General features: G+C 55.1%; 1 protein-coding gene across 2 annotated transcripts in view; it reads left to right on the top strand.

Moving 5' to 3' along the window:
* SEZ6L (seizure related 6 homolog like) overlaps positions 1 to 15,908 on the top strand; it is a 36,719-nt gene that overhangs the window by 15,013 nt on the left and 5,798 nt on the right. For both annotated transcript variants that reach the window (XM_027722310.2, XM_027722309.2), the window contains exons 2-9: positions 7,432 to 8,193; positions 8,859 to 8,992; positions 12,568 to 12,760; positions 13,283 to 13,468; positions 14,039 to 14,204; positions 14,335 to 14,501; positions 15,301 to 15,495; positions 15,585 to 15,723. In XM_027722310.2, the coding sequence (XP_027578111.1) occupies positions 7,432 to 8,193; positions 8,859 to 8,992; positions 12,568 to 12,760; positions 13,283 to 13,468; positions 14,039 to 14,204; positions 14,335 to 14,501; positions 15,301 to 15,495; positions 15,585 to 15,723 (1,942 nt within the window). The remainder of the gene's footprint in view (positions 1 to 7,431; positions 8,194 to 8,858; positions 8,993 to 12,567; positions 12,761 to 13,282; positions 13,469 to 14,038; positions 14,205 to 14,334; positions 14,502 to 15,300; positions 15,496 to 15,584; positions 15,724 to 15,908) is intronic.

Raw genomic sequence — 15,908 nt, 5'->3', positions numbered from 1 at the left:
AAATACCCAATTTCCTCTCCCTGGGAGGGCCCTGAGGAGCAAACACCCCGCTTGGGGAGCCTGGGAGAATACAGAATGGATCTGCCTCTTCTCGTTCATCCCTGTGGATTCCTCATCCCTGGAGTTGCTCAAGGCAAGGTTGGACAGGTTTTGGTCTAGCAGAAGGTGTCCCTGCCCACGTCAGGGGTGAAACTGGATGATCTTTAAGGTCCCTTCAAACCCAAACGATTCTGGGATTTTGTGATCCCTGTGACAAACCTCTCTAGAGTGAGGACACCCATGGGGACACGGCAGCAGAGGACAGGGAGAGCAGGTCCCCCTGCCCTCGGATTCCTTGTCTGGTGCTGGCTGTGGTAATCCTGGGGGTGCATCTGGCCAAGGTGGAGTTCTGGCACTGGGGATTTACCAGGAAGACTAGAAAGCTCAATGGAAAACTTCCTATTTGCACCTAGTGAGAGGCTCAGCTTCCACAAAAATTAATGCCTCCTTGAACCCACTGGGTTAATTCCTTTCAGCCGGGTCTGTCTGCCTGTGACAGGCACAGATGTGCCTTTCTTATACCTGACATCATAAAAATCTGTGATAAACTCAAACCAATCCCTGCATCAAAGTTCCGCTCTCTGTAATGGCTTTGCCCCCCTGGCCCCTGGTCCCCACGAGTCTGTGTATTGCTCTTGGAATATCAGGATAATTCCTCTCACATTGGCTGGGGAAGCAGTGGGATCCATTTAGGAACAGTCAGCATGCGATGAGTTGTATCGCTTCCACACTGCGAATCTCTTGATTCCTCCATAATTGGATGAGCCTCTTTAATTCCTCTTCCTCATTAGCTGCTGGTGCTGCTCCTCCCGTGTCCTTTTGGGAAGGAGCTAGGCAATTCCCAGCATGATTTCATCCCTGGGTATTTGGGGCTGTGCCAGGGCTGCTCTGTGCTAGGTGGGATACAGGGGTGAGGGGTGCCAGGGTGCCAGGGCTGGGGCATCGCTGGGACACACAGGCTCCAGAGTGAGGGGACCTGCCCAAAGCCACAGGTGCCTGCACGGAGCTGGCGTGGCCAAAACAAATGCCCGAGAGTCAAAGTCTCATTGATTCCAGCTCCATGAAGCAGCACTGGGGAGGAAAATCTATTTTCCTCATAGCTCAGAGAAGTGTGTAATTTCCCAGCATCTGTCAGGCCGCTGCGGATCGTTAGAGCAGTTACGAGCTTCTCGGGAACACGTGGAAGGGAGAGGTTTGCAAGTTTAATTCCCGTATTCCTGGTGGTGTCCTTGCTCCTGAGCAGAGTCAGCCAGGCACAAGCAGCATGAATTCACCAGTCAGGCACAAGTAGGATCGATTTGCCACTGAAACAGGTTTTCAGGAGTGTTATGCTGTCGGAATGTTGCCCGCCGCCTGCAGCAGTCCCTGACAAACTCCCTGCTCCCACCTGGGACCAGGAACCCACTCACCTATGGCCAGTCCATGGGGCTTTTCCATCCGATTCAGCCCGGTGCTGGGATCAAGTGTGACAATGGGTATGTGCTGTCTCCCAGGACCGTGTCCCAGCCCCACATCCTCTGCCAATGCAGCAGGTCCCTGAGTCTCTTGCTATGAGCAGCAGGCATTGGTGAAATGCCTCTCTTCCATCCCTGGAAGTGCTCAAGGCCAGGTTGGACAGGGCTTGGAGCAACCTGGGCTACTGGAAGGTGTCCCTGCCCATGGCAGGGGAGTGGATGAGATGGTGCTTAAGGTCCCTTCCAACTCAAACCATTCCAGGATTCAATGATTCCATGATTCTCTCTTCTCCTCTTCTTTTCCGACAGAGGCAGATTTGCCACTGGATGCGGGAGCTGCAGCCAGGTGGGCAGGAGGGAGGAGAGCCCGGTCCTTCCTGGCCATGGCTTCTCGGGCTGGGCACCACTGCCAGCATCCTCACCCAGTAATGAGGGGTTTCCATGGCAACCTTATTTGAGCATCGCAAGTGACACAGATGTAAATTTTAAAATGAAATATTCAGACCACAGTCCTATGAGCATAAATAAACCCCTGCACATGGGCAATTTAACAGCATTTTAAAGCAGATTGGAAACTCCCCAGGGCCACCGGAGTCTCTGTGGCATTGGGAAATTCATGGGAATGGAAAGAAATGCATCCTGACCCCATCCTGCCCCAGGAATCCCAGTGCTCAGTCCCATTCCAGCCTGAGCCCAGAGCAGGATCAAATCAACAGGGGAAGGTGATGGTTCACCTGCACTGCAGAGGATGTGGCACATGGGGACAGCATGGGAATGACATCCAGGTGCCCCCTGGAACGGGAGGCAAATCATTCCCGGAGATTCTTGACCTCTGCTGCAGTCTCCTCCTGAGCAAAGGCTGGGCATCTTTTTTCTTCTGAATTATCTTACATCAATTGCTCCGTGGAACAGTCCATGTTTTCACGGTGTGCAGGACCGAGCACTGGAGTCCTGGGGCTCCCAGCACCCCTGTGCTGCCATCCCTGCCGGGCAGGACCTGGGGACAGGCACCGCTGCTGTGTCCTTGTGCCACGTCGGAGAATCACTTTCTATTTTCTCTGACTGCAATGGAAATATTTGTCTGAAACTCACCCACAGCCCTCCCGCTTCTGCCTCGCCGGGGGCACAGAGTCGCCTTTAAGAGGAGAGCGGCTCCGAAACTCGGGGTGCCGCGGGCAGACCCTGCTCTGGCTGCGCTTCCCGGCGCTCCCACGGGGATGACTCACCCGGATCGGATTGCTACGGCTTTATTTGCTTACAGGGTGAACCGGCAGGATGCTCTTGAGGAAAAGTGGAGGGTTTTTGCCATTGGAAAAACTTAATTTGTTGAAACTGTAACTGCAGGAAAACGTGGGATTCACATCTCCTGCCTGGAGGCAGGCGGCCAGCGAGGCTGCTTCCGGCTGTGGGGACATTTGGAAAATGAAAGACTGTTTTGATTAAGGCTTTTCTGCTCTTCAAGATTCAAGGCAAAAGTCTAAAATCTGAAACTTAACCAAAAAATTTCCAATCCGTCACAGCTGAGTGTTTTCACGGGCACAACATGCTGCTTCTCAGGTCTTCACTTCCCACCCAAACCCTCTGTTTTCTTCCCTGAGGGTGAAACCTGTGTGGCAGGTGCTGGAGGTCGATGTGGGAAGAGGCAGAAAAGCAGGAGGTGCCCAGGGTGCTGCTGCCCCTTCCCACCCACCAGACTCTACTGACATTGGGTTGCATCAGGGACTGGCCTCAACAGCCCTCTTTTGTCCAAGATCTGGATAAGCCCTGTATGAACTCATCCTCCTGACGATCCAGTGCACGGCAGCACCTGCTAACCCTCCTTCATCACCTGTGTGGGAATTGGGAATTCTGGGGGTTCAGCCTGCATGCAGAGGCTTGGGTGCTTGGGGGTTAGGGATCAGTCCTGGATAAGGTGCTGGGGGGTGCAGGATGAATCCCAGCTCTCCATGAGGTCTCACATGAGACACCAGCAGCAGCTCCAGGACGGATTAGCCCAGCCCAGCACCTGTCAATCTGCCTAGCCCGTCACACAGGCAGAGCACAGGGCTGAACACCACCATTAATAGCATCTGGATAAGCTTTATCCATTTCTGCTATAATCAGATCCTAAACCCTCCTGGACAGTGACTCCTGAGCTCGAGCAATCCCGCTGCCGTTCCCAGCAGCCGAGGAGCGTGTGCTCATTGTGCGGCAGCGATACCATCGGCATTAGTAATGGGAGCCCACGATACAGCTACTCGTGGTTTAGCCCTTTCAGGAGCACAGCGGCAAAATGAGGCCTTTGTGATTATTCCAGCATCCTTTTATCAGGCATTTGCAGCTCTGTAATTCCTCTAAGCCCCTCTGGCTGAGGTATCTCAGCAATCAGGTTTGCATGCAGCTCTCCAGCCACGGCGCCTCTGGAGCAGCAGATGCTTCTCTGCCACCACTGCCCACAGGACAGAGTCCCATCTCCCTGGCTGGGGCTGCAGGGATCCTGGGGACCCTCTCACATGTGGATGAAACTTTGGGGCTCCCATGGGTGGTTGATGCCCTGCAAGCACCTGTGTCAATGCTGGGTCTGGGTGAGAGGAGACGCTCTAGGAGCCTTTGCCCTGCAACCCCTCCTATCCTGCTGCCTTTCCAGACCCCTGTGGCATCACCTGAGCCCTGAGAAAGGGCTGTGTCCCACTGGTAGCTCCCACAGTGCTCAGCACCCTCATCCCACCAAGGAGCCAGAGCTTCCGACACAGCTAAGTATAAACCGCGGGGGAGTGCGGCTGGTTGGAGACATCCTCCCTGGAGCCGAGCTTCCTTCCACGGTGTTTACACGCTGGTATCCAGGCAGATCCCAGAATAGACCTGAAGAAGAGCTGTCGCTTTGCATTAAGGTCACTTGTGCTCCAAACTGTCCCGGACGTGTCTGTCCCATCCCTCAGGAGCAGCCGCCCATGCCCACAACACTGTGCAGAGCACAGAGCCACGGGTACCACATCTGGGGGAGCAGGGGCTGCAGGGCCACAACAGAGGCTTCCATGGATTTGAAGAAGCCTTTCCAGTCCTGAAAGAGAGCCTGCAGAGAGCCCCTGATCAAGATACAAGATAAACCTCTTGTTCATCTCAATAGCATTTATTTCCTCCACAGCTGATTTAGCAGATTAGATCAAGGTCAAACGTGACCATTTCTCTTCCACCAGCTCAGTGTCTCCAGATTGATAATTTGTGAGAACAAGATGGATTTTGGCAGCCAATGAGAGTCCTGCTCAGCCTGCCCCAGCCCCAGCCCAGCCTCCTGTGGAGCCGGATCATCTCTTACCCTGTGGGCCTTGGAGGCGGGAGAATGGCTGTGTGCATTGAAATCAGCATGAAAAGGCTTTCCAAAGCCCACCCCGATCAATACAAAATATGGAAACCCATTGCAATCCTTCCTTAAGGATGTGGATACTTGATTCTGTCTCCTGAGATGGGGTCCAGGCAGGACTGAGCGAGCAGGGGGCTGCGCTGGGGCTGTGGGGCAGCTCTGAGGTAGGTGGGGAGGGAGCAGAGTCTGGCAGCCTGGGGATGTGCTGGAGCACAGCTCGGGTTTGGGGGTGGTGATGCAATCTGGAGCTGAGATCATTAATCACTTCTCTTTCTTGTAACGTGGAATAAGCCTATATTAATCCTTCATGCCGAAGCCCCTGCACGTCCTCCTCCCTGCCACAGCCTGGCTTCATTCCACCTTCTCCACTTCCCTGGAATGCACATTTGCCCTTTACAGACTGAAGCATGTTCAGTGTCTCATTAAAGAGTCACTTTACAGGGTGTTTTATTTCATGCTTTGTTAAGGACAGAATCGGGTAAATGCATCCTGGCAAAGGATCTAATAAAGAATTAGTCAACTTTCCAAAAGCATAAAACATGGTTTAATGGCAAAATCCATTAAGAATTAGGGTTCATGTGACAAATAACCCAGGGATGCTGGTTTGATGTTTCTGGGAATACACTGGCTTTAAGGACTTGGGATCCTGCAGGAACACTCTGACTGTCCCACTGTCACCCACCATGTCCCACCGCATCCCACCAGCCAGCAAGCCCCATCCCCTCACCTCCAGGACTGTGCTGCCTCCTCCTTGTCTGAAACCCCCATCTTCTCCCATCACAGAGAAAGCCTTTTGCTGCAGAGCACTAAAACCAATGAGCTGACCTGTGGGACAGCAACCACCATAATGGACTTCAGCTGCGAGAGGAAGGCAATAGCCCAAGAAAGCTCTGCAAAACTCCTCATGACAGGGGAGTTGACACTGGCAACGCCTTGGGGACCAATTCCCCTCCATCAGCCCATGGCAGGATGTGCATCAGCCCATGGCAGGATGCCCATGGGGGCCAGGACCAGTCCAGGGTGGGATGGAGAGGGAGGCAGAGACCGTCAGAACAAAGTGGAGGTTGCAGGGTCTCCCAGGTCCTACTCCCAGCAGCGTGTGTGGGGACACCAAGGTACCCAGGGGGAGCCAGGGGAGATTATTCAGAGCTGACACCAGTTGGTGGTTGCAGATGATGTGTGTGAAATGTCTCCTAATGTGCTAAGGGAATCAGCTAATTGATTTGCTGAACCACTTGCTAATTAAAGTATTAATGTTTTAACTTGTGGGAAACATAGTAGGAGAGGCCAGAAAACCCTCTGGGGCCAGAACACGTTTGCTGGTGGCTGGATCCATGACTCGACTGGCTGGCAGCAGGACACAGTGGCTTGGGGTGGGCACAGCTCCATCCTTGGCTGTCCCAGGGGTGAAGGACCAGCCCAGGTACTGACAGTGTGTCCAAAGACTCTCTAGGACCAAGGACTGGAAGCAGCACAGGGGCTGTCAGTGAATTTTGGTGACTCCATCCTTCAGGATAACTCATCAGCCTTTGTCTTTCCCTCTTATTCCTTATCTTCAACTCTTGCCAGAAACTGCTCTGATTTTCCAGAAGATGGAGCAAAGTCAGTTTTCATCAGTTGCTCAGTCCCTCTACACAGGCTCTTGTGTCATTCCTCCATCCCCATGGGCAGGATCACCCAGCAGTGTCCCTGTGTTTCAGATTTCACATCCAAGATGTGAAATCTTTTTTCCTTTTCATTCTGGTCCTGCCTAAATTGGTAGAATTGAAACACAAAAACCCCAAGTTAGGTCTAGCCCAAGCATTGTGCTTTTGTTTAAAGCACCTGCAATACTGACAGTGGTGATGTGCCCGGGGTGATCCGGAGGTTTATCTAGAGTCTGCTTGGGAAAGAAACCCTGGCTGCTGCTCCAGCCCCCCATCCCCGGGAGAACTGGCACTGTGGTGGGCACATGTCCTGGCTGCCCCCACGGGCACATCACAGCAGCTCAAACTGTTTTTGGGAGCAGGTCGGTGCCTTCGTGTGCAGCTGGGAAAGGGAGCACGTGCCTGGGCAGCCAGCAGTGGGGCTGGGGGCTTGCAGACCCCCCACGCCCACACAAGGGCAGGGATCCTGCAATTTAGGGGCTCCAAACCCTCCCAGGGGAGCTGAGGGGGCTGGAATTACGGTCTTTAAGTACCGTGCATTAAGCACTTTCCCTGGCAACTGCTGTTTCCATGGAAAGCTTTGACTCTGGCTCTCGGAGCTCTCTGCAGTATCTCACAAAGATCACCCTGTATTTCACCCCACAGACCACAGCCCAGACACCACACTTATGGTGGATAAATCTGTATTTACGCAATTATCCCCTGGCTGGGGCAGTGCTGGGTAGCTTTGGTCACTTGCTTTTTACCCCACAGGTTGTGTTGAGTTTGCTCAACACAAGGGGTGCCTAAGGGGGCTCTGCGAAGGCTTGTGTTGTGCTGTGGGGACCACAGCAGAGAGCAGCAGGGGTTCCTTCAGCCACAGCTTCTCAGGGGACTGATTTCACACCAGCAGCACAGTTACAATTTCATGCCCAGACTTGCCCAAGTCCCACTTTTTCCTGTTTTTTTTCAGACAGCGGATCAGGGGCGGCGCTGGTCCCTGTCAGCCCAGACCCTCTTGCTGCAGATGAGCTGGTGGACAAGATGGTCGGTGGAGCTGCAGAGTTCGGGCACGGCACAGGTTTGGCCGGTGGAGCTGAGGATTTTGGGCATGCCATGGGTTCAGATGGTGGAGCCGAGGAGCTGGGACATGGCACTGCACTCAACCTGCTGCCAGCCACGGAGGGCGGTGCCAAACCAGCAGCAGAGGAGACAACGTTGCTCATGCAGAGCCACGTCCTGCCAACAGCCACCACGGCCCCCAGCACTGATGCAAAAAAACCTGTCCCTGTTAAGAAAAAGCCACCAACTCCAAAGCAAATAAATATGGGAAGAAAGCACCCAAGGCTCAAGCCCACCCTGGCAGGGCCCCCTGGGACTGCCTCCCCAGCCAGCCCACTGCGCTCCCGGCTCCCCACCACTGCCCAAGATCCACGAGTGCCAGCAGAGGACATGGACCAGGGGCCCCCAGAGCTGCCCTGGGGGGACCAGGCCACCACCAGCTGCCCCACGCTGCAGATCTCCCCTTCCACCCTGCCACCAGCCCTGCCTCGGCCCTTCCCTGACAGCACAGGTGATGCTGAGGAGGTTCCGACCGCGGCTCCCAACGGTGACACCGTTATCCCGATGAACAGTGCGGAGAGAGACGTGCACAGCTCCTCATCAGAGGAGAGCCAAGAAACCACCACATCCACCATCGTTACCACCACTGTCACCACCACGGAGCCCACCCCAGGTAAGATGAGCTGCCAGAGCACAGGCACAGGGGTACGGCACCTGAGGGGGAGCAGGTCCGTGTTTAGGGCAGCCCCCCAAAACTAGGACACCACCTGGGTTTGGGGGGCTGCCTAAAATCTTGGTGCTCAGAGGGCTGGAGCACATCTCCTATGGGAAAAAGCTGGGAGAGTTAGGGTTGTTCAGTCTGGAAAAGAGAAGGCTCTGGGGAGACCTTAGAGCCCCTTCCAGTGCCTAAAGGGACTCCAATAGAACTGGAGAGGGACTTTGGACAAGGGCCTGATGTGACACGACAAGGGAGAATGGCTTCCCACTGACAGAGAGCAGGGTTAGATGGGATACTGGGAAGAAATTCTTCCCTGTGAGGGTGGTGAGGCCCTGGCACAGGCTGCCCAGAGAAGCTGTGGCTGTCCCATCCCTGGAAGTGTTCCAGGTCAGGTTGGACAGGGCCTGAAGTAACCTGGTCTAGTGCAAGGTGTCCCTGCCCATGGTAGGGGGTGGGACTGGATGATCTTTAAAGTCCCTTCCAGCTCAAATCACTCCCTGATCCTACGATTCAGTGGGATCAGCTGATTGAGGAGAGACCTGGGTGCTGGGTTTTGGGGTGCGGGAGGGAGCTGCCAGGTGACGGTCCCTCGGTGTGATTGCTGACGTGTGTTCCCCCAGTCCTGTGCAGCATGAGCTTCCACGACCCCGAGGGCTACATCGACTCCACAGACTACCCCCCGCTGCCCCTGCACGGGTACCTGCAGTGCACCTACAACGTCACTGTCTACACAGGCTACGGCGTCGAGCTCCAGGTGAGAAGAGCTTCAGTTTGGGGATCCTCACAGCCAGACCCCTGTGTTCACAGCAGCAAACTGTGCAAGGCACCCACAGCCCTGGGCACCACTGCCCTGGGCGCCTGCACTTGCTAAGATAAACCTTTCCAGGGAAAAAATAGATTTTTCTTAGGCCTCCTAATAAACAAACTGCACGAGGGAGCTGGTACACCCTGAATGTCAGCGATGATCAAACCGCTTAAATGTCACACAATTAATTTAACAACGAGGCACTGGCAAGCAATTTGCTAAAAAGGCACTTGGTTTTGGTGGGAAGAACACAAGTCCCCTGGTCCCTGCATCCCCCTGCCTGCTGGGAAAGGTGTGGGTGGCCCCAGTGGGTGCAGGAAGCCCTGAGGTAGTGGAGTGGGCAGCCCAGGTCCCCTCTCCAGCCAGTGCAGGTGCTCACCATGTGCCCTCCCATCAGAGTGGGACATTCTCACCAGGTTGATGTGCTCCATCAGCTCTCCCCAAAATACAGCACCCCTCTGCCTGATGAGGTTGGGAGCAGGGCAGCGGCCTCAATGCATTCCAAACACTCTCCAGGTCAAACCAGCCCAGAGTCCCCATACTCTGGCATTCAATTCTTTCTTCTTGCGTTCTCCCCATGTCACTGTTTGCATCCAATTAACATCCATTGACTTTTAATCTGTGTAATTAAGAATGTGCATTAGAAGGAGCAGGGGTTCCACTGGGGTTGTCCCCTTCAAGTGGGCACACGCTGTGGCTGATCCTGGGATACAATGGCAAGGTGGCCACCAGTCCCAGAAGTGGGGCAGTGGTGACAGCACAGGGTGAGCAGTGGGGTGTCTGAGCATCTCAGACACTTTTCCATGGCAGTAACTGTCTCCTCAGATCTGCAGGGTGCTAAAGACAGGCTGCTTTGCTGTAAATTCGCCTCTGCCCATAATCCATCAGGTGACACCACTCCTGAACTTGCTCTGTTGTAAGCCAAGGTTTTAATGGAGCATAAAATTAGCCTCTACACAAGCCCCCAAGCTTTGCATTTCCCTTTGTTGATGCTTCTGAGCATTTCAGACAAATTAAATCACAACAGCAGGTCCGTGCTGGCAGAGCATGGCCTCATCTGCAGCTGGGCAGTGCCCTGAGCTGCCCAACCACAGCTGGGCTGTGAGCTCCGGGGGCTCTGAGGTGAATTCCATCTGGTAGGTGCTGGATAATGCAGTGCACCTTCCCCAGCTGCCCCGTGTGATGTGGGTAATTGGTACAACTGGAGAGGTTTGGATTTAATTCACAACTCCTGGAGTGGGGATGGGGAGTAAGTCCTTATTGGGTTAGGAAGGGGATGAGCTTTCCTGCCACGATGGTGTAATGCAGGAATAATTCAAAGGGCATTCCTTTCTTCACGTGGGTGGGCTGAACTGGGAGCTCTGGAGGCTAGAGCCACTCAGGGATGCTGTTTTGGGAGATGCCAGATCAGGCTGGGCTGGGAGCTCTGGAGTAGGTGCTGTGTTGCTTTGTGTTATAGGTACTGTGGTGGGGTGACCTGGGGAGCTGGGGTGGATGGTTCCTGTGTGGAGCCTGAGCTGGTGCCCATCCCAGTCACAAGTGGTGCAGGGTCTCAGAAGGTCCTGCTGGAGGCTGAACATGGAGGGGTGTGTGAGAGCTTGGGGTCTCTGCTTGGCTCCCTGCCAGCAGCCCCCCCACATCCCTCACAGCAACTTGGGGACAGCTGTACCCTTGCCTGTCCCTGTGCCAGCCAGGCTGTGCCATGGCAGCCCTGAGAGCTGGGAGCAGCCAGCTCTCCAAATGCTTCGTGAAATTATATTTATTTTTAAAATTCTTGAATCTTCTTGGCAGGAAATAGAATTTCCCTAAAGAGGTTTTCTAGTGGGTGAGCGAGGCTGGCAGCCTGACTTGAGGATCCCTCCTGCCTTCCCAACAGGCTCTGGAGGAGCTGACATCAGTGCAGACATCGATTAAAGTTAGAACCGGTCCTCCCAGCCCCTGGCAGGAGCTCACACATATGGTCCCTCTCACAGCGCTGACGGTCCCTGGCATGAGGCCACTGCATCGTCTGGGCTCGCTGGGTACTCTGGACTCCTCTGACGATGCCAGCCTGGTGCTGGCACAGAGAATGGCATGTGACACTCACAGTGACACCCAGCTCCGGGCTGCTCTGGGCCTGGGTTTGCTGGAGGATAGGCTGCTGGTGGAGTCGAGTGGTGTATGTGTGTGTGTGTGTGTGTGTGTGTCCCATGGCACCCAGCAGTGCTCTTCAGCTTCCTCCCTTCCACAGAGCTCTGCCTGCTCCTGCTGCTCTCCTGAATCCCCTTCCCAGGGCAGAGCTGCTCCAGCAGCACTCCTGAATGCTCCCCTTCCCAATTTCCTGGAGTGATTTGGCTCTGCATAGTGTGCATGATGCCATCATCACCAGAGGGAGCCAGCTGGGGAACAGGTTTGGCTGGAGGGATTTCAGAACAAAATGTGTTAGAAACACCCTGGGAACATCTTTGCAGGGATTCAGACCCAGCTGGGGAAGCAAAACTCTGTCCTGGTAGGAGCTGGCAGGAAGTAGTTAGCATTGTGTGGAGCCCACTCAGCATCCCTGGATCCCATGTTCCAAATAATTCATCCCAAATAACACTTCATTCCATTTATTAATAATTATATCTGAGCCATCCCACAAGCTGCAATGTGTGCCAGCTGTGCTGGGGAGGCACATTTCTGGGACAAAACCTGGAAAGGAAGGAATGACCTGGGGCAGGCTGGGGGCTGGGTTTGCACTGAGCCCATGTTTCTGATGATGCTTTTATCTGCCAGGACCCAGCACCCTGCTGCAAAATAACGGCAAAATCAGCTCCTCCTGGATTAAAACATGGGCTGGGGTGAACTCAGGCATACTCTGACCCAGCCTGGGGGTGCTCAGTCCAGCCCCACAGCAAAGATCAGGCTTTTCCAGGGATTTTCCTTCAGGTCAGGCAGGGAGTCATTTGGTGGGACTAGGGTGGTTTCTCCAGAGGAAATCTCCCTCCTCCCAGCAGAAAGGCAGAGGATGCCAAGGGCTGTGTGGGGGTCCATGTAGTGCCAGCGGCTGTGTCCTGCCTTGTGGGCCAGGGGGAGGTGGCATGGTGGTGACAACAGCCACCAATCCCTCCAGTCACAACATCACCGGGAGCGCTTGTAATCACAGGCTGGGCTGGGTGCTAAATATAGAGCCCTGGGCTCGCACACTTAAGGAAACAAACGATCTGATGAGCATCTTTCTGCTGAAATATGAGCCCATTTATTAAGCTAAATGGACGTGAAATGCAAATGTGAGGTTACTGCTCAGCTATTTCCAAATAATAATTAAAGGCTTTTGGGACTACTCATTAGACGCACTAGCTGTGTGACTCCCCACCACTCCCCCCACTTGGTGGGGTGAGGGATCCTGGGGAGGATTCCCGGTGCACGGAGTGGATGGTGAGCACTGAACAGAGGGAGGGCTGTGCTGGTGCAATGCTCTGTGGGCACTGTGTGTCCAGGGCTGGGATGTGAGCCCTCACCTGGAACCCTTCACCCGCAGCTCACAGGTCTCTGCTCCCCCCCAGGTCAAGAGTGTGAACCTGTCTGACGGGGAGGTGCTCTCCATCCGTGGTGTGGATGGCGATGCCCTCGTGGTCCTGGCCAACCAGACCCTGCTGGTGGAGGGCCAGGTGATCCGCAGCCCCACCAACACCATCTCCGTCTACTTCCGCACCTTCCAGGACGAGGTGGTGGGGACCTTCCAGCTCCACTATCAGGGTGAGTGTCTCCCTGATGTGGGTAGGGGTGGGATGGGGGTCAGTCCCATGGGGCTGCAGGGGTGGGAGGATGGTGGGCTCTGCCTGCACAGACCAGTTGTGCTCCTGTTGCACTGCCTGCCCATGCTCAGAGCATGGGGTGGTCAAGGTGTTGTGCCCAGAGCAGACGGTTCAACGTGCCCTGATGTCTTCAACTGGCAATGGCTGTGCCTTTCACGCCTGCCTTGCCCTGTTTCTGTCCCTGTGCAGCAGCTCTTCCTACACACACTGAGACTGTGAGTCTATTTTTTACCTCGAAGAGCTGTAAAAAATAAATGAGTTCAAGCAAATTATTTTTAAAATAGAAACTGGGTCTGGGCAAGAGCAGTAACAGGTGAGGAAGCAGCAGAGCAGGGGGTTGGCACCTGGCAGCCAGGTCTGTCTGTGACACGTGGGGACATCCAGCACGTCCCTACGTTCACCCCCCTGTGGAGTGGCTGGGAGCAGACGAGCCCTAAACTCCAAATGGGTGTGCTTGTTGCAGTGTTTATGCTGAGCTGCAACTTTCCACGGAGACCTGACTTTGGAGACGTCACTGTGATGGATTTGCACTCAGGTGGAATTGCTCACTTTCACTGTCACCTGGGCTACGAGCTGCAGGGTCCCCGGGTGCTGACGTGCATCAACGCGTCCCGGCCGCACTGGAGCAGCCCCGAGCCCATCTGCTCAGGTACGCTGCACACCCTCAGAGCTAAGGAAAACTGGGGTCCACAACCAAAAATGTAGTCCCTTCGCTGCACACCCTCAGAGCTAAGGAAAACTGGGGCCCACAACCAAAAATGTAGTCCCTTCGCTGCACACCCTCAGAGCTAAGGAAAACTGGGGTCCACAACCAAAAATGTAGTCCCTTTCTTCGTGCCATGGGTTGAGTGAGGTCCTGGGAGAAAGTGAGAGCGATGCCCAGCTCTGCACACAACACAGCCCGAGGTACTGCTGTTGGCCAGGCAGTGACTGCAAAATCTATCCCCTCATTAGGCAGGAAAGGAACAGGAAATTATAGATTTTATGTGTAAGTGCAAGTATATATGTGTGAGTATAAATATGTACAGATAGAGCAAAGCTAAACCAGGCAAGAAGTTTGTGCATTAGGGACTGAAGAGAGCTGGGCAGGTGCCAGCGGAGGGGGTCATCCATGGGCTATGGGACTACAAATGCCCCCGTCCCCTCTGCCCTGCCCCATCCCCTTTGCCTTGCCCCGTCCCCCTGCCCATACCAGTGTGGCTGTGCTCTGTTCTGACAGCTCCCTGCGGAGGGAAGGTCCACAATGCCACCATCGGCCGTGTCCTGTCACCCAGCTACACTGGGAACCAGTCCAGCAGCATGTACTGCGTGTGGGCCATCGGAGCACCCCCGGGACAGAAGCTGCACCTGCATTTTGAGAAGCTCCTGCTGACCGAGAAGGACAGGTGAGGGTCCAGGAGCCACCTGGGTTTGGAAGTTCCCAGCTGGTCCCAGCTCCCCTACCTCAGACCTCCTGGGGCTGGGTGGGACACAGGGACTCCTGTCCCACGTAACGTGCCGTGTCCCGCCGTGCAGGATGGTGGTGTACAGCGGGGACACCAACCAGTCTGCTGTGCTCTACGACTCGCTGCGTGCGGAGAGCGTGCCCTTCGAGGGGGTGATCAGCGATGGCTCCTCCATCAGGATCGACTTCCTCGCGGAGGAGCCCGCGGCCGCCACGGCTTTCAACATCCGCTTCGAAGGTGCTGTGTCCTCATCGCGGTGCCCCGGGGGCAGTGCCCCGAGAGCTGTGCCCAGCCTCAGCCAGCACACCCGGCCTCGGGGCGCTTGGGTAGTTACACATGGCTGCAGGAGGGGTCTCAGCTGCCACTGGCACCAGCAGACCTGGTGCTCCCCTGTGCTACTGTCCCTGTGTCACTGTGGGCACACAGGGTGACCTGAACCTCATGGGTGCTGTAAGAGCTTTGGGGAATATATTTGTCTAGGAAAAAATAGGGAAAGAAATAGTGAAATGGCATTTCCTCCAGCAGGAAAGCTTGTTGGTGAGCTGAGTGTCCATGGGACATGTCTCCTGTGGCAGGGATAGGGCTGTCCTCCCACTTACCCATCTGCCATCCTCCAGATCCATCTCCTTCAGGGACAAGGTGCAGGACCAGCCCTGGCAGCTCACACAGCTTTGCTCCAGTCATTTAGGTGGATCCCACTGGAGGATCATTCCCACGGGAGCCCTGTGCCCCCAAGCAGGCTCGGTAGCACTCAGTAATCCCAGGGTGGATGGCTCAGCAAACATAGTGCCTGGCAGTGCTGTGAGCATGTCCCCACAGGAGTGGGGTTTTGTTAAACCTGCATGGCTCAGGGCAGATAAATTGTTGCTAATCCTAATTGCCTGTAAAACGTGCCATGGAAGAGGCTGTCCATGCTAGTGGGGATGCAGGGGTTGGTTCCTGGCTGGGGACAGTAGCAGAACCTGGGGCTCACCCAGTGAACCCCAGAGAGGAAAGAAGCTCCATGTCCCTGTGGCTAACAGGACTTCTCTTCCAGCCTTCGAGCGGGGCCATTGCTATGAGCCCTACATCCAGAACGGGAACTTCACCACCTCCGACCCCACCTACAACCTGGGCACCACTGTGGAGTTCACCTGTGACCCCGGGCACTCCCTGGAGCAGGGCCCCGCTGTCATCGAGTGCGTCAACATGCGGGACCCGTACTGGAACGACACGGAGCCACTGTGCCGAGGTCAGTCCCTGTGTCACGGGCAGTAGTGGGCAGTGAGGGTGAACACCCCTGTGACCCCGCTGAGCTCTGACCACCTCTCGCTCTCGCAGCCACGTGTGGGGGGGAGCTGACCGCTGTGGCTGGGGTGATCCTGTCCCCCAACTGGCCGGAGCCCTATGCAGAAGGGGAGGACTGCATCTGGAGGATCCATGTGGGTGAGGAGAAGCGACTCTTCCTGGACATCCAGCTGTGAGTAGCCCAGGACCTCAGTATCTGTCTCTGCCCCAACAGAACACAGCCCCCTTTCCTGTAGTATCCCGCTCTCCTTGCCCCAGGGATCTTGCACCATCATGGGATCATTGAATCCCATAATGGTTTGGGTTGGAAGGGATTTTAATGCTCATCTCATTCCTTGTCATGGGCAGGGACACCTT

Source organism: Pipra filicauda, unplaced genomic scaffold (assembly GCF_003945595.2).
Source record: "Pipra filicauda isolate LSUMZ 115617 unplaced genomic scaffold, ASM394559v2 scaffold33_size4404698_pilon, whole genome shotgun sequence".
Classification (NCBI taxonomy): domain Eukaryota; kingdom Metazoa; phylum Chordata; class Aves; order Passeriformes; family Pipridae; genus Pipra; species Pipra filicauda.
This window is presented reverse-complemented; position numbering and strand designations above follow the sequence as displayed.